The following is a 25,815-nucleotide window of genomic DNA, read 5'->3' on the forward strand; positions in this document are numbered from 1 at the left end:
AGACACAGAGTGGTGTGGAGATCTCTTAAAACAGACATCAATTTATGCTCGTTTCAAAGTATTTATGACATATGTCCATATAAAGTCTTGTATCTATTTTTGTACCAACACAAATGTACAGTGTAATGTTATTGTGCTATTTATCTTGAATTATAATTTATATATTTCACTTTAAAGTGTTTGTTTTTGTTCTTCACTATTTTGTTTATACAATATATTGTATCAATGATTAGCTTGACTCCATAAAACCTGCCCGAAGTGTTTAAAGTGCTTTCCATTTAAACTCTTGCCCCACCTAATTACAAATATATATATTTTTTAATGTTCACAACAATTTGGAGCTTATCCCAGTGATTAAATGGTGTCATAAATCCCCTCCAGTCTCATCACAGTTGTGTCCATTGCATCAGGGAACTATTTGGTAGATGCTTTGAGAGTAATGGGGTGGCTGGCCGCTCTTTAAACAGAGCTAACCACACATTCGTCACACTGACATTGCCCTGCTGGTCAGGGGCAGAGTGAACGGAAAGTTTAGATTTATATGTCATTTGAAAATAAATTGATAGCCCAGTTGACCAATAACAAGAGCTGGCCTACTTTTTAGTCACACGTTAAATTACTGAGTCCATATCCCCCTAACAGGTTTCTGGGGATCCCAGCAGCATAACATTGAGTGGTAAGCTTATGCATGTACAAAGAGGTTGCAAATGTAAAGCATGTTGTACCCAATGACGTATATAAACTCTGGATTGCTGATGCAATGTAATGGCCATTGAGAGGCTTTGGAAACCACCGGTCGGCCATATTGGCACTCCCTAGTAGGAGCAGTCCTCCATAGGAATGAATGGAATTCTACAGTATTTCAATTAAAAGGACAAAATGACATGTATTTAAGTATTTTTTTGTTGTAGTGGGGACAATAACATTAGTACTCTCTAAACAAAATACTTGAAGGAAACTGTTTTTACATATTATTTTCTTTTTTTAAATAATGTTTAGTTCACGTAATAGAATTTGAAAGTATGCATTAAGGCGTCTGTAATAGAATAAAGGTGTCAAAAACGAATGTAGACATTAATAAATGCATTTCTATTGCTTCCAAAATATTTTTTACAATTGCGGAGGAGTACCAAGATGGCTGCGCGGTGGCTTCAATACAGCGCCCCCCTGTCAGTCATCCAGGGTTTATACACATCATTGGTTGTACCCAGTGCAATGAGGGTCCCTCAAATTACAAACTTTGGAGACCCTCAAATGACCCTTATGTACAGATTGTATAACTTTGTTATAATAGCCTAATAGGGTATACAATACAATACAATAGAAGGCATATCATAGGAATGGTGTAACATAGACACCTGCTCTCTCTTGCACACAATAGTGCTGTTAAACCCTGTGATTGCTGCTTGATTTGTTTTCTCAGTTTTTGTGTCATCATGTACATGTTGGCCATTGATCATGCCCAAAGCAGGGGACACCAAAGCAACTACCTTGCCAAGACTGTAAATCTTGTAAAATACCTTTTACTTAGATCTTTTCCCACAAAACACTGGTTAATAATGACACTAATATTTAGTCTGTTTTGTGCAAATTATATCCTAGTAGTCTACTGTACATAAAAGTTGCTTATTGCACAACTTTTGGATAAATATAAAAACTTTGTTCTGATTTAAATGGAGTGATTTAAAAAAAATGTTGCCTAAATAATGTCTTATTTGTTTATGATAGCCTTCTTGTTTGCTTAAATAGAGCACTTGGTGTTCAATATCATTATTTGCAGTTTCCAGAGTAGGCCTGTAGTCATCATGTACATGTTGGCCGTTGATCATGCCCACTGCAGGGGACACCACCAAAGCAACTACTTTGCCAAGATTGTAAATCTTGTAAAGAAAAATATATATACACTACCAGTCAAAAGTTTTAGAACACCTACTCATTCAAGGGTTTTTCTTAATTTTTACTATTTTCTACATTGTATTTAGAATAATAGTGAAGACATCAAAACTATGAAATAACACATATGGAATCATGTAGTAACCAAAAAAGTGTTAAACACATCAAAATATATTTAATATTTGAGATTCTTCAAAGTAGCCACCATTTGCCTTGATGACAGCTTTGCACACTCTTGGCATTCTCTCAACCAGCTTCATGAGGAATGCTTTTCCAACAGTCTTGAAGGAGTTCCCACATATGCTGAGCACTTGTTGGCTGCTTTTCCTTCACTCTGCGGTCCAACGCATCCCAAACCATCTCAATTGGGTTGAGGTCGGGTGATTGTGGCCAGGTCATCTGATGCAGCACTCCATCACTCTCCTTGGTCAAATAGCCCTTACACAGCCTGGAGGTGTGTTTTGGGTCATTGTCCTGTTGAAAAACAAATGATAGTCCCCCTAAGCCCAAACCAGATGGGATGGCGTATCGCTGCAGAATGCTGTGGTGGCCATGCTGGTTAAGTGTGCCTTGCATCCTAAATAAATCACAGACAGTGTCACCAGCAATGCACCCCCACACCATCACACCTCCTCCTCCATGCTTCACGATGGGAACCACACATGCGGAGATCATCCGTTCACTTACTCTGCGTCTCACATGGCGGTTGGAACCAAAAATCTCAAATTTGGACTCATTAGACCAAAGGACAGATTTCCACCGGTCTAATGTCCATTGCTCGTGTTTCTTGGCCCAAGCAAGTCTCTTCTTCTTATTGGTGTCCTTTAGTAGTGGGTTCTTTGCAGCAATTCGACCATGAAGGCCTGATTCACACAGTCTCCTCTGAAGAGTTGATGTTGAGATGTGCCTGTTACTTGAAATCTGTGAAGCATTTATTTGGGCTGCAATCTGAGGTGCAGTTAACGCCAATGAACTTATCCTCTGCAGCAGAGGTAACTCTGGGTCTTCATTTCCTGTGGCAGTCCTCATGAGAGCCAGTTTCATCATAGTGCTTGATGGTTTTTGCGACTGCACTTGTCTTAAAGTAATGATGGACTGTCGTTTCTCTTTGCTTATTTGAGCTATTCTTGCCATAATATGGTCTTTTACCAAATAGCGCTATCTTCGTTATACCACCCCTACCTTGTCACAACACAACTGATTGGCTCAAACTCATTAAGAAGGAAATAAATTCCACAAATTAACTTTTAACAAGGCACACCTGTTAATTCAAATGCATTCCAGGTGACTACCTCATGAAGCTGGTTGAGAGAATGCCAAGAGTATGCAAAGTTGTCATCAAGGAAAAGGGTGGCTACTTTGAAGAATCTCAAATATAACATATATTTTGATTTGTTTAACACTTGTTTGTGTTATTTCATAGTTTTGATGTCTTCAATAATATTCTACAATGTAGAAAATAGTAAAAATAAAGAAAAACCCTGGAATGAGTAGGTGTGGCCACATTTTTGACTGGTACTGTATATATATGTTTACACTCTCTTGTGCACAGTGTTCCATGTCCCAAAGAGTGGCCCACAAAGAAAGCAACTGCGTAATTTCTCGTCACCCTTTTATGAACCATTGGGCTTTTTTTTACAACTACATGCACTTATGGGCAGACTATTTCACCGATTCTGGACTCTCCTGTTTATCGTTGTTAGGCGAAAATCTCTATAGGGAGATCATTTCAAGAAGACCAACTGTCAGGTCGCGGTTGCTTCGCTCTCGTGAAACACCGCTGTTCTATGTGGTGCTAAAGTTAAAGGATTTCAGCACCGAAGTATAGGGACAGCGCACAGCGGGGAAATGTGATGGTTTTCTGTACTGACATATAGGCGTTTTCAGCACTGGACAGCGCTCGCGAGTGGAGTCGAGTTTATCATTGCGCTTCCCCCACCCTGCTCACTCATCAGCGAGGAAAGCGGCTGTACGGATTAAATTATCTGTTTGGTTCTCTGATGAGTGGATAAACCACCTGACATTGCGTTCTCTATCAGGCCCGTAGGTCATCGGGCTCGATTGTAATTTTATATAGTTACCCCTGATGTTTCTCTTTTCCCCTTTTGTGGCCACAGGAATAGGGGAGAACAGACCCTAATGTAGGACCGTGTCTTCTGGACCTGTCTGGCCATATAGTTTCGGACATTATTCATTCTCAAGTGGCTGAACGTCTTGAGTGAGGATGAATAAAGGGGGCTCTCGGTCGACCACCTCGCTTCCACCGGAGCCGGTGGATATAATCCGGAGCAAGGCGCATTCCCGCCGGGTGAGACTCAATGTTGGGGGTCTCCTCCACGAAGTTCTATGGAGAACGCTGGATAGGTTGCCCCGAACAAGGCTGGGCAAACTACGAGACTGTAACACCCACGAGTCTCTCATGGAGATATGCGACGACTACAGTTTGGATGATAATGAGTACTTTTTCGACAGACACCCCGGGGCTTTCACGTCCATTCTGAATTTCTACCGCACGGGAAAACTGCACATGATGGAGGAGATGTGTGCCCTGTCGTTTAGTCAGGAGCTGGACTTCTGGGGTATAGATGAGATCTACCTAGAGTCCTGCTGTCAGGCCAGGTACCACCAGAAGAAGGAACAGATGAACGAGGAGCTCAAAAGAGAAGCCGAAACTATGAGGGGTAGGGAAGGCGAGGATTTTGATACCACATGTTGTTCCGAGAAACAAAAGAAACTGTGGGATCTCCTGGAGAAGCCGAGTTCATCGTTAGCTGCTAAGGTAAGCAAAGTCCGGTATACCTCTTCAAGTTTGTCTGAACTTTTCCCTGCAAGGGCTTACTGCTCTGCCATGGGATTGCATGTCATCTTGCTTTAAGTGGATCGGCAGTTAATAAGCGAATGTAACTTCACATAGGTCCTCCTAGATAAATATTATTGGTGGCTTACCGCCACATTGAAGAGTTCAATTTAGTCATTTGCATTACATTCAACAAATAATAAAAAGGTGCCACATTTTGATTATGACATATAATTTGCTTAAATTGTTCATATTTAAACAATTACATGACCTCTCCTTGAGGGTGAGAGTTGTTCTAAAGAGGAAAGTCATAACTAAGGACAAGCATAACTTTAAGTTTCTAGACTTGTAAGTGCTATGACTCACACTATGAGTGTGTTTGTGATGAAGCATGTCATTGTAGGTTGACTTCACTAAAGTTGACATAAAACATTGTGTGGCCTCTGATGCCTGGCTGGCTCCCTTCATCTCGGAGCCAGTGCTTTTAATCTGTCATGTTCAATGGCTCTGGAGAGCTCCTGGAAAAGCACTATTCCACATCTCCTGTACCAATGAATGAATGTAGCCTATCTCTGAGAGGTCGTCTGTTCATACCAATAGGGAGGTAAAGGTGTCAACAGAGCATTAGCTCCATCATGACAGACTGATCTGATATTATGCATGTAGCTGATTTTGCCCTCATATTGAATACTTAGAATACTGAGTTTTGTCTGGAGACAAGTGGGCAGTACTGGGAAGTGGGAAGGCACGGGTACAAGGACCAGTTCGTGATCAGTGTGTGATTGAACGCGTGCATTTCTAATTATCTTGTCCCTCTCTGTTAGTTTCAGACTCCAACAGTCTCTTTGATTTTAAACCCAGTGTGATTCCTATAAAGGTCTCTTGAACACAGCGGTCGTTCATATTTGTATTGGTAAATCGAGAGAGGAAGGAGAGAGCAACATCTCTTACTGGAGGTATGCATCCCAGGGGACTGGAGAAAATAGATGCATTAATCAAAACCACTACGTAAATGTAACTCTTCAACTAATTATAGTCAGTTTATCAAGTATTTAAACTGATTCTGGTCCCACTCTCTTGTCTTTGGATTTCATAATGAGTGTATGTAGATGACATTTTCAGTGTTTGGTTCCACCCACTCCTCTCTCTCTCTCTCTCTCTCTCTCTCTCTCTCTCTCTCTCTCTCTCTCTCTCTCTCTCTCTCTCTCTCTCTCTCTCTCTCTCTCTCTCTCTCTCTCTCTCTCTGCCTCATTTCCAGCCCTGCATTTTCTCTCATAATTTCTCTAATTTATGAGCTCATTGCTCACGCTGCTGCAATAGGGCCATTTCACTGGGCTGGATCAATGTCATGTTCAGTCATGTTAACAGCATTTTAATGAAATGTTTCCACTACTGTTTGACTATGTCAATAATTAATTCACATGATTAATAACAGCCCAATAACATTTTCTGAACACTACAACTGTAAATAGATTGAGTAATAATTGGGAGAGTGGGGGGTCAATATTACACAGGTATCATTATATAGCTGGTTTAGCAAATGTGAGTGTTGTGTTGTTTTCTTTTTGTTTTTCTGCTTACTTGTAACCAAGACAGCATTACGTTTTTATGAAGACGTTTTAGAGTTCATGGATCATGCCCACTCCGATTTCTACTGTATTCTTCACCTGCTCTGCCTACTATTGTATATTACAGTGAGGTCCAACAGTATTTGGACATTGATAGATGTTTTGTTGTTTTGGCTCTGTACTCCATCACTTAGTATTTGAAATGACTATGATACACGCAATGATACACAATGATACACTGTCCCCCCATTTTAGGTAACCAAAAGTATTTGGACAAATTCAGTTATATGTGTATTAAAGTAGTCAAACCTTTAGTATTTGGTCCCATATTCCTAGCACACAATGACTACATCAAGCTTGTGACTCTACAAACTTGTTGGATGCATTTGCAGTTTGTTTTGGTTGTGTTTCAGATTATTCTGTGCCCAATATAAATTAATGGTAAATAATCTATTGTGTCATTTTGTCGCATGTTTCTGAACATTAATGTGGATGCTACCATGATTACGAATGAATCGTGAATAATGAATCGTGAGAAAGTTGCAGTGGCACCAAAGATCATACCCCCAATACATGCTAACCTATCACATTTATCAATAACAGGGGGTGTTAGCATTCTGGGGTGGTATGATATTTATACGTATGAATATAATAGTACAGAGTTAGTATGTTCTTCTGTTCTAGTCAACATGATTCCTTTCCTCCCAACAGATTCATCTCAGTGCATTTGGCTCATGCTGCACAGCAGGATTAGTGCTGTCTGAGGACATAGATACAGTGGGGGAAAAAAAGTTTTTAGTCAGCCACCAATTGTGCAAGTTCTCCCACTTAAAAAGATGAGAGAGGCCTGTAATTTTCACCATAGGTACACGTCAACTATGACAGACAAATTGAGAAAACAAAATCCAGAAAATCACATTGTAGGATTTTTTATGAATTTATTTGCAAATTATGGTGGAAAATAAGTATTTGGTCACCTACAAACAAGCAAGATTTCTGGCTCTCACAGACCTGTAAGTTCTTCTTTAAGAGGCTCCTCTGTCCTCCACTCGTTACCTGTATTAATGGCACCTGTTTGAACTTGTTATCAGTATAAAAGACACCTGTCCACAACCTCAAACAGTCACACTCCAAACTCCACTATGGCGAAAGACCAAAGAGCTGTCAAAGGACACCAGAAACAAAATTGTAGACCTGCATCAGGCTGGGAAGACTGAATCTGCAATAGGTAAGCAGCTTGGTTTGAAGAAATCAACTGTGGGAGCAATTATTAGGAAATGGAAGACATACAAGACCACTGATAATCTCCCTCGATCTGGGGCTCCACGCAAGATCTCACCCCGTGGGGTCAAAATGATCACAAGAACGGTGAGCAAAAATCCCAGAACCACACGGGGGGACCTAGTGAATGACCTGCAGAGACTTGGGACCAAAGTAACAAAGCCTACCATCAGTAACACACTATGCCGCCAGGGACTCAAATCCTGCAGTGCCAGACGTGTCCCCCTGCTTAAGCCAGTACATGTCCAGGCCCGTCTGAAGTTTGCTAGAGTGCATTTGGATGATCCAGAAGAGGATTGGGAGAATGTCATATGGTCAGATGAAACCAAAATATAACTTTTTGGTAAAAACTCAACTCGTCGTGTTTGGAGGACAAAGAATGCTGAGTTGCATCCAAAGAACACCATACCTACTGTGAAGCATGGGGGTGGAAACATCATGCTTTGGGGCTGTTTTTCTGCAAAGGGACCAGGACGACTGATCCGTGTAAAGGAAAGAATGAATGGGGCCATGTATCGTGAGATTTTGAGTGAAAACCTCCTTCCATCAGCAAGGGCATTGAAGATGAAACGTGGCTGGGTCTTTCAGCATGACAATGATCCCAAACACACCGCCCGGGCAACGAAGGAGTGGCTTCGTAAGAAGCATTTCAAGGTCCTGGAGTGGCCTAGCCAGTCTCCAGATCTCAACCCCATAGAAAATCTTTGGAGGGAGTTGAAAGTCTGTGTTGCCCAGTGACAGCCCCAAAACATCATTGCTCTAGAGGAGATCTGCATGGAGGAATGGGCCAAAATACCAGCAACAGTGTGTGAAAATCTTGTGAAGACTTACAGAAAATGTTTGATCTGTGTCATTGCCAACAAAGGGTATATAACAAAGTATTGAGAAACTTTTGTTATTGACCAAATACTTATTTTCCACCATAATTTGCAAATAAATTCATAAAAAATCCTACAATGTGATTTTCTGTTTTTTTTTCTCATTTTGTCTGTCATAGTTGACGTGTACCTATGATGAAAATTACAGGCCTCTCTCATCTTTTTAAGTGGGAGAACTTGCACAATTGGTGGCTGACTAAATAATTTTTTCCCCCACTCCAAGGGGCTCAGAAACTTCTGAATGGAGGGGTGGGGGCAGGAGGGGGATGCAGAGATGAGGCAGCGGGAGTAATTCATTCACTTGACAAATAGGGCCCTTGTCCCATGTTTTCCCTCCGTAACTAGGGGAGAGGGAGATAAAAGTGTCATGCTGAGGTTTAATGGCAGGCGGTGGATGCAGCCTTGTTTTCCCATGCTTAATTGAAGGGTGGCGTCGCTAAAATAAGCTGTTCCCTAACACAGATTCCACCTAATTTATTTTTCAGTGCAGATACATTTTTTATTGTACATTAATTATGCTTGACTTTGTGTCGTGTGACGGGTTAAGGGAAGGTGCGATTCGCAGTATCTATAACTCAAGACGTCACCCTGGCTGTGCCTGGCCCTTTGGAGTTATAACCTCCACAAAATACACATATGAACCATGGCTCTGAGACAAGCCATTCCTCATAGTCAGACCTGCTGTATTATGAAGGACACTGTGTATACATGAGCCTCCCCACTGGGCACAGACGTCAATTCAACGTCTTTTCCACATTGATTCAATGTAATTTCATTGTAATTCATTGTTTTTCCCTCTGAATAATTCACCCAAAGTATATAAAATCTCTGGGAAACAAAACGTTTGAGATCATTAATTCATCCATTATAGATGATTCTCCTTTCGTACATACAGTATGTCTGAAAAGCGTGTACTGTGTGTGTTCACTGAGAGGAAAAGGAAAGCAGCTTGTGAATGGAAGACCTGGCTGGTGCTGCACTAAAGCATGTCTCAGCATGTTTCTGCCTCATAGACCACAGTTGACTCTCTGGGGCATCAGCATCATGGCCATGCAATATGACAGGCTCACAGTGCATCAGAGGGTTGTAGCCTGTACACTGCCATCTTACCTTACATTAGATAAGATAACACACAGACAGGATCAGATGACAAAGCTACTGTCAATGACAGTACTAGTTTGATTCAATATTTCATTGATTGTCCTACAGCAACGTTATTTTCCCTATACAATGTCAGGACATGTCTAGGTTATTGAGTCAACAGGTCGTGGCTATGGGTTGTGGGTTGATGGTGATATTTCCATATTTACACTCTGCCCTGTTCTACAGACATCCCTGACTCTCCATCTCCACACACAATCACAGCACCCTCCCCAGTCCAACCTCCAACCTCCCCATCCCCTGAAAGTCAAGCAATGGAACCTACAACGACTGCAGTTTGGACCCAGAATGGGACTTGAGCTATACAAAAAGGATGCTAGTAGTGTATTAACTAAATGGCTTGGAAAATCAGTTGTCAGACAATGTAATCAGACTATTTGATGTTACAGCTATGATTCAGTGGTGGTTGACCATGATCCAAATGCACCATTCAGCTGTAGTTAAAAAGCCATTTAGTTAATACTATTTCCTAACTATACTGAACAAAAATATAAATGCAACATGCAACAATTTCAAAGATGTTGCTGAGTTACAGATCATATAAGGAAATCAGTCAATTTAAATAAATAAATTAGGCCCTAACCTATGGATTCCCATCAATGTTCACGCAGGTGAAGAAGCCAGATGTGGAGGTCCTGGGCACGTGGTCTGCGGTTGTGTGGCTGGTTGGACGTACTGCCAAATTCTCTAAAACAACATTGGAGGCGGCTTATGGTAGAGAGATGAACATTCAATTCTCTGGCAACAGCTCAGGTGGACATTCCTGCAGTCAGCATGACAATTGCACGCTCCCTCAAAACTTGAGACATCTGTGGCATTGTGTTGTGTGGCAAAACTGCACATTTTAGAGTGGCCTTTTATTGTCCCCAGCACAAGGTGCATCTGTGTAATGATCCTGCTGTTTAATCAGCTTCTTGATATGCCACACCTGTCAGGTGGATGGATTGTCTTGGCAAAGGATAAAATGCTCACTAACAGGGATGTAAACAAATTTGTGCACAAAATTTGAGAGAACAACATTTGAGATTTTTGTGGGTATGGAACATTTCTACGATATTTTATTTCAGCTCATGAAACATGGGACCAGCGCTTTACATGTTGCATTTATATTTTTGTTCAGTATAAATGTTAATGTTGGATTTACTACAGTATATTTCTGTTGGACTTTCCTCAACACCTCATATAGACCTGTGAGGCCTCTTGAGCATCCCTGAACCCTGACCCTCACAGTAATCTCTTGGCTATACTCCTGAATGGGTTTGTGCTAGTTACAGTCACCCACTGCTATTTACTGAAACCTGCTTCAGGTTCTATCTCCTATTTTCCAGAAACACATTTTTGACTCAACCTCCGTCTCTGTCTCTGGTTGAGTGATGATGAGTAGGCCTACCTTATGGCTAGGTTGACAGGTCCTCTGCAAATAATGAATGAGGGGCTCCAGCAGCCTACAGTACAGCAGCCCTGTTCACATCTCCTCACGCTTGACCTTTCACTTCTTAAATGTCACCATTGGAACTTATCTGCAGTACTTTACTTTTCTACCCACACAAGTTTTATTAGTCGTATGTACGGGATACATATGGTATACACCTTCCAAAGAAATGCTTACTTGCAGGTTCCTTCTTGACAATGCAACAAAAATAAGAAATTATAAAAGATAAGAATAAGAACATAAAGTAAATGGCTCAGTAGAATATCATTTTAGGATAAGTATATTACAGGAATCTCAATTTCTAGTCCAATATTTACATGTATTTTGGGGAAGGGGGGATTGGGGGGCAAGTGTTTAAATTATGCAGTATTTAGCGATCATAATAAGAGTCTGTTAGCAGGAGATGTGTGTGTAGCGTGAATGTGTGTGTGTGTATTTGTGTGTGTGTGTTTGTGTGTGTTTGTGTGGATGTGTTTATGTCTGTGTGGGTGTGTGCGTAAGTGAGTGCATGTGTGCTAAGTTGCGGAGAATCAGAGCAGGCTGTCTGTCCAGTTTAAGTGTTCAGCAGTCTGATGGCTTGTAGATTGAAACTCTCTGAGCCTGTTGGTATCAGACCTCATACTCCGATATTGTCTGCCCGATGGTAAGGGAGTGAACAGCAGGCCTTCCCCAGGCACCATTTCGCGTAGATGTCCTGGATGGGGGGAGCACGGTCCCAGTGATGTACTGGGCCGTCTCCACCACCCACTGGAGGGCCTTGCGGTCGTGGATGAAGCAATTCCCGTACTAGGCCGTGAGGCAACCAGTCAGGTCGCTCTCAATGGTGCAGCGTTGGTATTTGGAGAGGACCCGGGGTGACATGACGAATTTCTTCAGCTGCTTTAGGAAGTAAAGACGCAGTTGCGCCCTCTTGACAAGAGTGGTTGTGTTGTTGGTCCATGACAAGTCCTCGGTGATGTGGAAGCCGAGAAACTTTAAACTGCTGACTCTCTCTACTGCAATCCCGTTGTTGTCCTGGCACCACAATGCCAGTACACTTACCTCCTCCCTGTAGGCTGACTCGTAGTTGTTGGTTATCAGGCCTACAACCGTGGTGACGTCAGCAAACTTGATGATGGAGTTGGGGTCGTGCAAAGTCACACAGTCGTGGGTGAACAGGGAGTACCGCAGAGGGCTGAGGACACACTCCTGGGGTACACTGGCTGTGTGTGTGTAATGGCTAGGAGCTGCTACATACTGTAAGGTATTTAGGCAGTCTTAGAACACACTCTGCATTATAAGGGGGTTGGTCAGTGTGTGTTCGTTTGTATGTGTGTGTGTGTGTGTGTGTGCGTGTGTGTGTAGTAGTGGTAGTAGTGTTACTCTGGTACGGTAGACTTAGTGGCTCCCTCCATTAGGCAATAAGCTAATGTAGATCACCTCTCTGGGTGGAAACCCTCCAGTGCCAGTAGGACAGTGTTGCCTAGTTCCGCTCCAAACCAAGTGGGTCAAACTGCTCCCGGCAGACTGCTGTGAAAGCACAGAAAGCAGCCGTCTCTTCCGGTTACCCTCCGGTCAAATGAGATGACCTTGTTAATTGGATGTTATTATTTATACCTGTCCAGACCTTACAATATTTAGCAAGCAGAGACTTATTAAGCTATTTTAACCCATTACTTTATTTACTGCATTCAGATGCCTATGGTGTATTACTGTAGAGGTACAGAAATATCTGTCCCATTGAGGATGGATCTGCTCCATTTATAGAGGATCAATCCAGCCATGATGACAGGTATCTACAGTCAGTTGTTGTAGGCTAATTCCGATGTCCTCATTAAAAGGTGAAAGAAACCTCACATTTGTAAGGGAAGCCTTCCCAGTCAAAAGGAATTACAGAACATCAGCCTTTGTCTAGCCTATGTCCTGCTGATACAAGGTAAACCCTAGCCTAACTGTCAATTAGTCCTTTCCTCTTCTGATCTCAGTTCCATATTAGGAATGACTTTTGGGTCATTATCATAAAGGGCATTTAGGAAAGTAATAAACTATAAGTAATTAACTTATAATAAGCTATAATAGTGAGCAGTTATGTTAGCTTTTCCATAGAGATAAGATACATGTTATCTCTTTCCTCTGCATGTTGTTTGTATTGATCTCTATGTAAATGTTTGTCTGTTTCCACCAAGAACCGCATTGTCCTCTGGGCCGCAGTATCAGTGAATTATGTTTTACAATCCCAAATAACATCAAGCAATCAATCAATACATCCCAAAACAGATAAAACAGCTTTGTGTGGTTAGTCACACGCTCAGGTCAACTCAAAGGCTGTCCCGGAGGAGCATAGTGAGCCAGGCAGGACCTGCTGTCCATACAGGTAATAGAGGACCTCCATCAATGGAGGAAGTCATTTATAGGTCACAGACCCTGAATACTGTCCCAGGGAACCACCTTCTTCACCACTCGTAATCTCTATGGAGAGGAAACCGTAGCCCAAAGGTATGACCTCAATTTCAACACATTAACAACATATTTCTCCAGGACCCCATTCTGCCAAATAGCCACAAGGTTTCTTTCAGAGGCAAGTTAATAAGGGAGTATCTCATATTGCATGCAGCTGAACGTCTGCTTGACAGCAGAATATATGTCTCTTGCTGCCTCAGTAGTTTACTGTGATTGCAAAGCGACACAGTCTTTGAAGGCTTTTAGAAATCTACCAAGCTTAGCAAATATGGTACATACGGGACACACTGGCAACTACACAAACAATTTAATCCTAATTTCAGCAGCACACTGATGGAGGAGATTTTCTCTATCGATTACAGGCTCCTCTGCTAGGGCTTTTTAGTTGCTACGGCCTATCTCCTTCTCCAGCCATGTCCTGCCACACATTGATCAAATGCTATCAAAGACGTGAAAAATCGATAATGTAAATGTTGGTTTGTGAGCAAGCCGTGAAGAGGAGCATCTCTGAAGGCTGTGTGCTGGATGTCCCCCTGTGGTAAAGGATTTCAAATGTAAACTAAAAATAGACAAGGCTTAAAGATCTGTCAGTAACACGCAAAATCAAAAAGTTGTCTAATTGTTTGTTTATTTCTTTGAGCTATGCCTTTGTTTTCTCAAATGTTAAGCTATGCTTTAGAGTAGGGATCTAGTAGGGAACTAGTTTCAGCCACAGGCCAAAATTTTGTTTCAGGGGGTCGGAACATAAATACAAATCATTTGTAGATTGCAAATTGACCACAAGAAGCCTAAAAAGATAATATAACTGAAACATAATCATTTCAAACCTTGCTTACATTTGTATACGATCACATATATTTATCTATGATGCATGGGAATACTTGGAGCTGATTTGCTGGTGTTTTTATAGTATTTTATGTCTAACAATAACACATTTAAAAATAAAAAAAATAAAAAAAATTAAAAAAAATAGTTTTTCTTTGCTCAGAAAATGCTGGGGGCCAAATAAAATCATCCACGGGCCACCAGTTGGGTTACCTTGCTTTAGGGGCATATAGGGGATTATAGACACAATGAGATAGTAACCTATAAGACAAGAACCACAAAGCACTTTCACCAAGACTGACATTCCTCTAAGAATATGGGTTTGGTCTGATAGCAGACAAAATATGTAAATGTCTTCGCTTTGGATTTCAAAGGAGATTCATTTTAAATTCTTGCAACACCATCTGGAGAAAACATTAGAGAGGTTCTAAGGATACACTGTAAAACCAAATGTTTTCTGTAACACTTTTAAATGCTTCAAGGCATTTAGAATTTAAATGAAAATGCCTCACCTGTCATGATTGTGTTCATGCCTGCGCAGCAGCAAATGCAAACCTGTAGTGTAGTCAATGTTTAAAAAGGCTTCTGAAGTTTGTAATTTTCCCTTTAAATGTCCATTAATTATAATCCACATAATGATTCACATTTCATGTTGCTGCAGGATTATTTTCCTGCTGTGAGAAATTATTCTAATTAAGATAGCATATCTATATCTGCGCACGTTCGTCCACACCAAAATAATTCCAGCATCCAAACAGCACCCGCCATTTGATGAATGGAACACCAAAAGGTGTAATGACATTCAGCTATTATCATTAGGCCTACTCTCGTAGCCTGAATTAATTGATGCATCTTTATGACAAATGAACCTTTTTCGTCAAAAGAAATTCGGGACATCTGTAAAGGGTTTGAAATACGAGGCTCTCGCAGGATGACAAGCGCACCCACATGGAAGAAAAATTGTTTAAAACATGACAGAGAGGTGGGGGTGTTCGTTAAATTTTTTTGGGGAAAAATCTTCATATTTACCACTGTAGCAGTTCAAAATTGCATTTAAAACAAATAGGAGAATGGTTAAATTAGCATTACAGTATATAGAGCCCCCCCGACGTAATTCACACTGACATCGGAGAAAAATAAAAACTGACTGATGAAGAAGACTCTCGTAATAGATCCAGTGTTATGGTGATTTTGCATGATTATGCATGTTTTTATGCTTACCTCATATCTGTGAAATGGTTTGCATTGTATTTCTTGTATCCTTTCATCTCAGTTGTAGTTGATATGCTATATCATTATCTCTGGTAATGAGTGCTAAAATGCGGATGAAGTTATTTTGATCTAAATAATCAGAGCGGAGAGAGGGAGAGAATGAGAAACAGAGAAGGAAAGTGAAAGTAGAGAACAAATGTTGTAGAGTAAGGAGGAGAGAGAGGTGATATGGAGAGATGAGAGAGAGGTGATATGGAGAGATGAGAGAGAGAGAGAGAGAGAGAGAGAGAGAGAGAGAGAGAGGGAGGAGTGGGTGGAACCAAACACTGAAAATGTCATCTACATACATGATATGGAGAGATGAGAGAGAGAGAGAGGTGATATGGGGAGATGAGAGCGAGAGAGAGAGAGAGAGAGAGAGAGAGAGAGAGAGAGAGAGAGAGAGAGAGAGAGAGAGAGAGAGAGAGAGAGAGAGAGAGAGAGAGAGAGAGAGAGAGAGAGATAGGGGAAGATAGCATGTGCGTTAGTGCTCTCTGTCTGTCACTGTGCCTAGCGGTGACAGGCCGGTGGGAGATATACGACAATTGAATCAGTAAGGCAGCGGAGAAGCTATGTGCCATGGATTTATAGGCATTCAGAAAGCACCTCAGCAACACGGCCAGACACTGTCACCCAGCTTCGACCCCTCAAAAACATCTCCTTCAACACAGATCATAGGACAGTCTCACAAATCTTGTCAGCATACTCCACTCCACACACATGTTCACACGATCATTGGCACGCACACACACACACACACACATCCATCCCTAGTCTAATCTTATGTCCTAGTAGTCATAAAGCATCTGCGGAGTCAATCACTTATATAACACAAACCCCACCATGCTACTGTACTGTAATTCTAGTGTGGCCATCCATCGTCAAGTCATGCTGAGCCAGTGGTCCAGCGGTCCACACACGTTACTCTGCCTTTCAGCCTTTCTCTATCTCCCCTGCATGTCTGTCCAGGCTGTGTCCTGACTGTCCTCACCCGACCTGACTTGCCTTTAATCTTAATGCAATTGTCATCGATTTTCTCCGCAGTTGAAAACAATTCACTTGTCAGCCCATACTGGGTGAAAATATATGGGACCTGGCGGGAGCTGTAGAACACTGTTGATGGCTTCACCTTGACAGAGCACATAAAACTGTCAACCTCAGCCCAGACAGATATCCAGTTAATCCTTAAGAGTCTAAACCGGGGTGAATTGTTTGGAATTGTTTTAAGATGGTCATATCAAGGATCATTTAGCAATTTGATTTGGAATGGTAACACTTTACTTGACACCCAGTGTTATAGCACGTTATGACACGGTCATAAGCATGTTATAATAAGTCATAACAGCTGACATAACTTGTCATAACCTGTTATAATATGGTCATAACACTGTCATGACACATATATTTAGACCTGTTGTGACATATATTGCATTATTTTATGGCTGGTTATGACACCTACTTAACAGTGTCAAAACCCACAAAACCTACCACACAAGGCAAAACATTCCATTACACCATAGCCTATGTGTCAACAGTATGTTCATTTTTATTTTATTTACAATATTAAATTATCATTGTAATTGCGCACACATTGATGTCAGACATGCAACAACCCCAATGCTCTGTTGCTGATGACTGGGATGAATGCAGGAGCAGATTTCAGGAGCAGGACAAGACACCCCCTTTTTGACTGATGACTGATATAAGGGCATGTATGTGATAGGCCCATCTGGCTTATATGATTATGATGGTCATAATGCCTCTTCACAGTGTCATAAAGTGTATTTTCTTAGTCCAAGCAAAGTGACACAGGAGGGTCATAATGCAGTATGCCATTGGAAGGGAGGACAGTAGCAGGTGACCGAACTGTGATTCGTGACTACTATCATTTTCCATTTTAGCCAATTCAATAGCAGTCATTCTGTTACTGATTTTTTTCCCTATTCTGTTACAGATTTTGTAAGAGTGTATTTACTACAAGTTATTTAAAATATGATTTTTTTTTAATATGACTGTGAATAATTAATTTCAACAACAACAAAAGATTTAAGAAACAAATGGAAGGAAACGTCTTGGCAGGATTTTTTTTTTTGTTGAATAAATGTGGGTTTTGGCACTCTTATATAAGTGTCATAACCAGCTGTAAAATAACACTATATGTCACAACAGGTGTAAATATATGGGTCATGACAGTGTCATGACCATATTATGACAGGTTATGACAAGTTATGTCAGCTGTTATGACATACTATGACATGGTATAAGAAGTTTGCCTTATACTCAGCTGGCCCCTCCCCGGATTTTGCGTTAAACGCTCTACAACAAAGCTTTCTTAGTGTCCAACAAGCTTTCTCTGCCCTTAACCTTGTTTTCAACACCTCCAAAACAAAGGTAATGTGGTTCGGTAAGAAGAATGCCCGCCTCCCCACCGGTGTGATTACTACCTCTGAGGGTTTAGAGCTTGAGGTAGTCACCTCATACAAGTACTTGGGAGTATGGCTAGACGGTACACTGTCCTTCTCTCAGCACATATCCAAGCTGCAGGCTAAGGTTAAATCTAGACTTGGTTTCCTCTATCGTAATCGCTCCTCTTTCACCCCAGCTGGCAAACTAACCCTGATTCAGATGATCATCCTACCCATGCTAGATTACGGAGACGTAATTTATAGATTGGCAGGTAATGGTGCTCTCGAGCGGCTAGATGTTCTTTACCATTCGGCCTTCAGATTTGCCACCAATGCTCCTTATACAGTGAGGGAAAAAAGTATTTGACCCCTGCTGATTTTGTACGTTTGCCCACTGACAAAGAAATGATCAGTCTATAATTTTAATGGTAGGTTTATTTGAACAGTGAGAGACAGAATAACAACAACAAAAATCCAGAAACACGCATTTTAAAAATGTTATAAATTGATTTGCATTTTAATGAGGGAAATAAGCATTTGACCCCCTCTCAATCAGAAAGATTTCTGGCTCCCAGGTGTCTTTTATACAGGTAACGAGCTGAGATTAGGAGCACACTCTGTATAAAAGACACCTGTCCACAGAAGCAATAATAATATAAATAAAATAATATGCCATTTAGCAGACGCTTTTATCCAAAGCGACTTACAGTCATGCGTGCATAATTATTTTTTTTTTGTGCAATCAATCAATCAGATTCCAAACTCTCCACCATGGCCAAGACCAAATAGCTCTCCAAGGATGTCAGGGACAAGATTGTAGACCTACACAAGGCTGGAATGGGCTACAAGACCATCGCCAAGCAGCTTAGTGAGAAGGTGACAACAGTTGCTGCGATTGCAAATGGAAGAAACACAAAATAACTGTCAATCTCCCTCGGCCTGGGGCTCCATGCAAGATCTCACCTCGTGGAATTGCAATGATCATGAGAACGGTGAGGAATCAACCCAGAACTACACGGGAGGATCTTGTCAATGATCTCAAGGCAGCTGGGACCATAGTCAGCAAGAAAACAATTGGTAACACACTACGCCGTAAAGGACTGAAATCCTGCAGCGTCCGCAAGGTCCCCCTGCTCAAGAAAGCACATATACATGCCCGTCTGAAGTTTGCCAATGAACAGATTCAGAGGAGAACTGGGTGAAAGTGTTGTGGTCAGATGAGACCAAAATTGAGCTCTTTGGCATCAACTCAACTCGCCGTGTTTGGAGGAGGAATGCTGCCTATGACCCCAAGAACACCATCCCCACCATCAAACATGGAGGTGGAAACATTATGCTTTGGGGGTGTTTTTCTGCTAAGGGGACAGGACAACTTCACCGCATCAAAGGGACGATGGACGGGGCCATGTACCGTCAAATCTTGGGTGAGAACCTCCTTCCCTCAGCCAGGGCATTGAAAATGGGTCGTAGATGGGTATTCCAGCATGACAATGACCCAAAACACATGGCCAAGGCAACAAAGGAGTGGCTCAAGAAGAAACACATTAAGGTCCTGGAGTGGCCTAGCCAGTCTCCAGACCTTAATCCCATAGAAAATCTGTGGAGGGAGCTGAAGGTTCGAGTTGCCAAACGTCAGCCTCGAAACCTTAATGACTTGGAGAAGATCTGCAAAGAGGCGTGGAACAAAATCCCTCCTGAGATGTGTACAAACCTGGTGGCCAACTACAAGAAACGTCTGACCTCTGTGATTGCCAACAAAGGTTTTGCCACCAAGTACTAAGTCATGTTTTGCAGAGGGGTCAAATACTTATTTCCCTCATTAAAATGCAAATCAATTTATAACATTTTTGACATGCGTTTTTCAGGATTTTTGTTGTTGTTATTCTGTCTCTCACTGTTCAAATAAACCTACCATTAAAATTATAGACTGATTATTTCTTTGTCAGTGGGTAAACGTACAAAATCAGCAGGGGATCAAGTACTTTTTCCCTCACTGTAGGACACATCACTGCACTCTATACTCCTCTGTAAACTGGTCATCTCTGTATACCCGTCGCAAGACCCACTGGTTGATGCTTTTTTATAAAACCCTCTTAGGCCTCACTCCCCCCTATCTGAGATACCTACTGCAGCTCTCATCCTCCACATACAACACCCATCCTGCCAGTCACATTCTGTTAAAGGTCCCCAAAGCACACACATCTCGGGTTCGCTCCTCTTTTCAGTTCGCTGCAGCTAGCGACTGAAACAAGCTGCAAAAAAACACTCTAACTGGACAGTTTTATCTCCATCTCTTCATTCAAAGACTCAATCATGGACATTCTTACTGACACTTGTGGCTGCTTCACGTGATGTATAGTTGTCTCTACCTTCTTGCCCTTTGTGCTGTTGTCTGTGCCCAATAATGGTTGTACCATGTTTTGTTGTTGTCATGTTCGTTCAGGAACGGGTCAGACCAAGGCGCAGTGTGATATGCCTACATGTTTATTTAAACTGAATAAACACCACAACAAAACAATAAACGAAACGAAACCTGAAGTCCAAGTTAGTACAGAAAACAAACCTTACACGGAACATGATCCCACAACTACACAGTGCCAATAGGCTGCCTAAGGATGATCCCCAATCAGAGACAACGAGCGACAGATGCCTCTGATTGGGAACCACACCGGCCAACATAGATGTATACATACCAGAATAAAACATAGAAAAAGCACAACAAGGAATATACACACCCTGACTCAACATATAAGCGTCCCCTGAGTCAGGGCGTGACAGTACCCCCCCCCCCCCCAAAGGTGCGGACTCCGACCGCACAACATAAACATAACAGGGTAGGGGCCGGGTGGGCATTCCGCCTCGGAGGCGGATCCGGCTCGGGGCGTGACGACCTCTCACTCTCCGCCTCCCTGTTGCGCCCCTGGTCTGGTCTGGACCTCGGTGCGCTGCTTCCCCTCTCCTTCCTCCCACGATACGCCAGGCCCTGTCTGGACCCTGGTGTGGGAGACCCCGAACCTGGAGAGGGGCTGACGTCATGGTCTGGACTGGAGCCGCTGACCGGAGCTGGACTATGCACCGGTGGAGCGGAATGCTCTGGCTCCGGAGTGGAGCCGCTGACTGGAGCTGGATCAGGCACCGGTGGAGCGGACTGCTCTGGCTCCGGAGTGGAGCCGCTGACCGGAGCTGGACTGGACCCCGGTCTGGCGACGCGCACCACTGGCTTGGTGCGAGGAGCAGGAACAGGCCGGGCCGGACTGGCGACGTGCACCACTGGCTTGGTGCGAGGAGCAGGAACAGGTCGGGCCGGCGACGTGCACCACTGGCTTGGTGCGAGGAGCAGGAACAGGCTGGCGACGCGCACCACTGGCTTGGTACGAGGAGCAGGAACAGGCCGGGCCGGACTGTGGAGGCAGACTGGAGGTCTGGAGCGGAGAGCTGGCACAACCCGTCCTGGCTGTATGCCTACTTCCGCACAGTATGTGTGAGGCATCAGCACAGAACGCACTGGCGATACAGTTCGTGGAACCGGCGCAGGATATGCGGGACTGAGGAGGCGTACTGGAGACCAGGAGCGTTGAGCCGGCACACCCCGTCCTGGCTGGATGCCCATCTTCGCACGGCATGTGCGTGGTGCAAGCACAGGACGTACAGGACTGTGCCGGCGCACTGGCAACACAGTACATTTTAGTCATTTAGCAGACGCTCTTATCCAGAGCGACTTACAGTTAGTGAATAATATATATATATATATTTTTTTTTATACTGGCCCCCCATGGGAATCGAACCCACAACCCTGGCGTTGCAAACGCCATGCTCTATCAACTGAGCTACATCCCTGCCGGCCATTCCCTCCCCTACCCTGGACCACGCTGGGCCAATTGTGCGCCGCCCACGAGTCTCCCGGTCGCGGCCGGCTGCGACAGAGCCTGGATTCGAACCAGGATCTCTAGTGGCACAGTTAGCACTGCGATGCAGTGCCTTAGACCACTGCGCCACTCAGGAGACTGCTCAGTCATACGCTTCCTCGCGTGAGTACGGGGAGTTGGCTCTGCTCTGACACTAGGCTCTGCCAACCACCCCGTGTGCCCCACCCAAAAAAATTATTGGGGCTGCTTCTCGGGCTTCCTCCTTGACCGGCCTCCTCCGTGTTGTCGTTGCTCCTCTCCTGTCTGGGCATCTACCTTAGCCCATGGTCCTCTCCCCGCAAATATCTCTTCCCATGACCACAAATTGCCCACCTGTGACATGGCTATTCGCTTCGCCTGGGCACGCTGCTTGGTCCTCGTTTGGTGGGATCTTCTGTCACGTTCGTTCAGGAACGGGTCAGACCAAGGCGCAGCGTGATATGCATACATGTTTATTTAAACTGAATAAACACCACGACAAAACAATAAACGAAACGTGAAGTCCAAGGTAGTACAGAAAACAAACCTTACACGGAACATGATCCCACAACTACACAGTGCCAATAGGCTGCCTAAGTATGATCCCCAATCAGAGACAACGAGCGACAGCTGCCTCTGATTGGGAACCACACCGACCAACATAGATCTATACATACTAGAATACAACATAGAAAAAGCACAACAAGGAATATACACACCCTGACTCAACATATAAGCGTCCCCTGAGTCAGGGCGTGACAGTTGTGCTGCTACCTTGTTGTGTTGCTACCGTGTTGTTGTCATGTGTTGCTACCAAGCTGTGTTGTTGTCTTAGGTCTCTCTTTATATAGTGTTGTGGTGTCTCTCTTGTCGGGATTTGTTTTGTCCTATATGTTATAGTCCCCTGTAGCTCAGTTGGTAGAGCATGGTGCTTGCAACGCCAGGGTTGTGGGTTCGTTTCCCACGGGGGGCCAGTATGAAAATGTATGCACTCACTAACTGTAAGTCGCTCTGGATAAGAGCGTCTGCTAAATGACTAAAATGTAATGTTAATTTTATATCCCAGCCCCCGTCCCTACAGGAGGCCTTTTGCCTTTTGGTTGGCCGTCATTATAAATAAGAATTTGTTCTTAACTGACTTGCCTAGTTAAATAAAGGTTCAATCAAAAATAATCATAATAATGACCGTGTAATGTGTTATGACACCTAGTGTCAATTAAAGTGTGTTTTTTATTTGTTTAAATGTTTTTTATTATTTATTTATAAAATAAAATAAAATGGGGGTAGATCAGCTTTAATATTGCAGAGAGATTGTAACTTCCATCAATGTAATTGTCTGCATCACTTCCAATCCCCTATGTGGTTTAATTTATTCTGAGCCTCTATGTTACAGTTTTTATTGCTATCTATCTGTTCTGTTAGACCTTCTATTTCCTTTGTTAATTTGGACTCTTTTGACATAAATTGGTTTTGTTTTCGAGATGAGTACTGAATTGCATGGCCTCTAAAGGCACATTTAAAAGTATACCATACAATAAGGGGATTTGCTGTACCTATGTTATGTCGGAAAAAAACAGTTATAAATTCCTCTGTCCTAGTTAAAAACAAGTTATCATCCAATAGGCTTTGATTAAATATCCAACATCCTCGCCCACGTGGAAATTCAGTAAGAGTAATGTATATGCCAATTATATGATGGTCCGACCGCATTCTGTCCCCTATCAACACTTTTTAAACTTTTGGTGCCAATGAGAATGACATAAGAAAGAAGTCAAGACGACTAGCTTGATTGAGTCTCCGCCATGTATATCTCACTAGGTCAGGATATTTAAGCCTCCATATATCTACTGGTTCTAATGTATCCATGACATTCATGATTTCCTTAAGAGCATGAGGGTGATAGTTTGTAGTGTGATTTATTTTATGATCCATTGAGCTATTTAAAACAGTATAATAATCTCCCAGCATAATAATAGAGTCTTGTATTGCTTGCAGGGTTGATCATTTATTATATATATTGTCAAAGAAGGATGGATCATCATTATTTGGTCCGTAAAGGTAATGAGCCATATCTGTTTATTGTCCAAGAACATATCTAAAATCATCCATCTACCTTGCGGATCTGTTTGGACAATTTGCACATTTGGATCGAAATTACTGTTAATAAATATCATCACCCCTTTTGAGTTTCCTTCTTCCTTCTTCCACACAACTTCATCTAGAATTGTTGAATGAGTTTCCTGTAAATAATATATATTATATTCCTTCTCTTTGAGCCATGTAAATATTGTTATTATTTTGTTATTATCTGCTAAGCCATTACAATTATAACTGGCTATACTTATTTCACCACTTACCATAATGAGATACAAGTTTCAAATCTATTTATCATAATATATGTTTGTAAATTTACCAATAAAAAATACCATAGTGATTGAGTGTCCATATAGCTGTACCATGATATTTTCATTGCTACTAAGTAACCCTCCAATTGTTCTCCACTGTTCCCCCCGCTAAAGCCCCTCCCCATCCCAAGTTGGGTTGTCATCCCAGTGATCAGCATACCACCCCCGTCCCCCCGGATCCCTAGGCCCCCCGAGAGAACAGGACCCATACTTCGAAAACAGCACACAGTGCCACCCACAAAACAGAAGCAGGTCAACCGCCAAAAGCATTTCCAATGCTCTCACCTCAATATATATATAGCTATTAAAAATATATATCTATTCAAATATCTTGCATATCTTAATTTCCATCATTATCAATTCATATGCGTAGTAAAGTGTTAGCAAAAACAGATAGTCAAAAAATAAATCAAAAGGAAGTTTGTTTAAGTATCTGTTCTATATATGTGCCAATTGAACTGATATGTGGCAATAGTACCCTACAATTGAATGTGTATAGTAGACAGATAAGAGTGGTTGAAGTCTTAAACCTTTACTGCAGCATTTCCCTAACCAGTCCTGAGCACACCAAGGGGTGGACATTTTGTTTTCAGTTTTTTTAATCAACCTTAGTTTAATGCACTGACTGTAAGTCACTCTGGACAAGAGTGTCTGCTAAATGACCAAAATGTAAATGAACACTTGCAAAGGACACTGCTGGGTGTTATTATAATGAGCTCCGCTCCATTTATATTTTGATCAAATTTGGCCTTGTTTGGGGCGAAGCTCATTAGAATAATACCCAACAGTGTGCTTTGCAAGTGTTCATTTTCAACATTTACATTTTGGTCATTCAGCAGACACTCTTATCCAGAGCAATTTATAGTCAGTGCATTAAACTAAGGTAGATAAACAAGAACATCACCGTTATAGCAAGTAAAAAGATAATGTTACCGTTACCGAGAATGTTGTAGTTAAGCAGGCTACTTTCAAGTTTATTTTTGTATTAGAAAATACAAAATACATGTATTTTAATTAAACTGTTATAAAATACAGGAATTGTACATGAATACAGTGAAATACAAATTAGGCAAATTATGCTGAACAAAAATATGAATGTAACATGTAACAATTTCAAATATTTTACAGAGTTACAGTTCATATAAGGAAATCAGTCAATTTAAATAAATAAATTAGGTCCTAATCTATGGATTTCACATGACTGGGAATACAGATATGCATCTGTTGGTCACAGATACCTTTAAAAAAAGGTAGGGGTGGGGATCAGAAAACCAGTCGGTGACCACCATCTGCCTCATGCAGCGTGACACATCTCCTTCGCATAGAGTTGATCAGGTTGTTGATTGTGGCCTGTGGAATGTTGTCCCACTCCTCTTCAATGGCTGTGCAAAGTTGTTGGATATTGGCGGGAACTGGAACAAGCTGTCGGACACGTCGATCCAGAGGCCATGGAAGAACTGGGACATTTTCAGCTTCCAGGAATTGTGTACAGATCCTTGCGACATGGAGCCGTTCATTATCATGCTGAAACATGAGGTGATGGCAGCGGATGAATGGCATGACAATGGGCCTCAGGATCTCGTCATGGTATCTCTG

At 42.3% G+C, this 25,815-nt stretch overlaps 1 protein-coding gene across 1 annotated transcript in view; it reads left to right on the forward strand.

The window, feature by feature from the left end:
• Positions 1-4,117: 4,117 nt before the first annotated feature.
• The window catches only part of LOC311138136 (potassium voltage-gated channel subfamily B member 1-like), a gene marked incomplete at both ends in the record, with an annotated part of 90,512 nt that continues 68,814 nt past the window's right edge, over positions 4,118-25,815 (forward strand). The window contains one exon of the mRNA XM_084172803.1: positions 4,118-4,672. Coding sequence (XP_084028929.1) covers positions 4,118-4,672 — 555 coding nt within the window. The remainder of the gene's footprint in view (positions 4,673-25,815) is intronic.

Source organism: Coregonus lavaretus, assembly GCF_964263955.1.
Source record: "Coregonus lavaretus genome assembly, chromosome: 12".
In the NCBI taxonomy this organism is placed as follows: Eukaryota; Metazoa; Chordata; class Actinopteri; order Salmoniformes; family Salmonidae; genus Coregonus; species Coregonus lavaretus.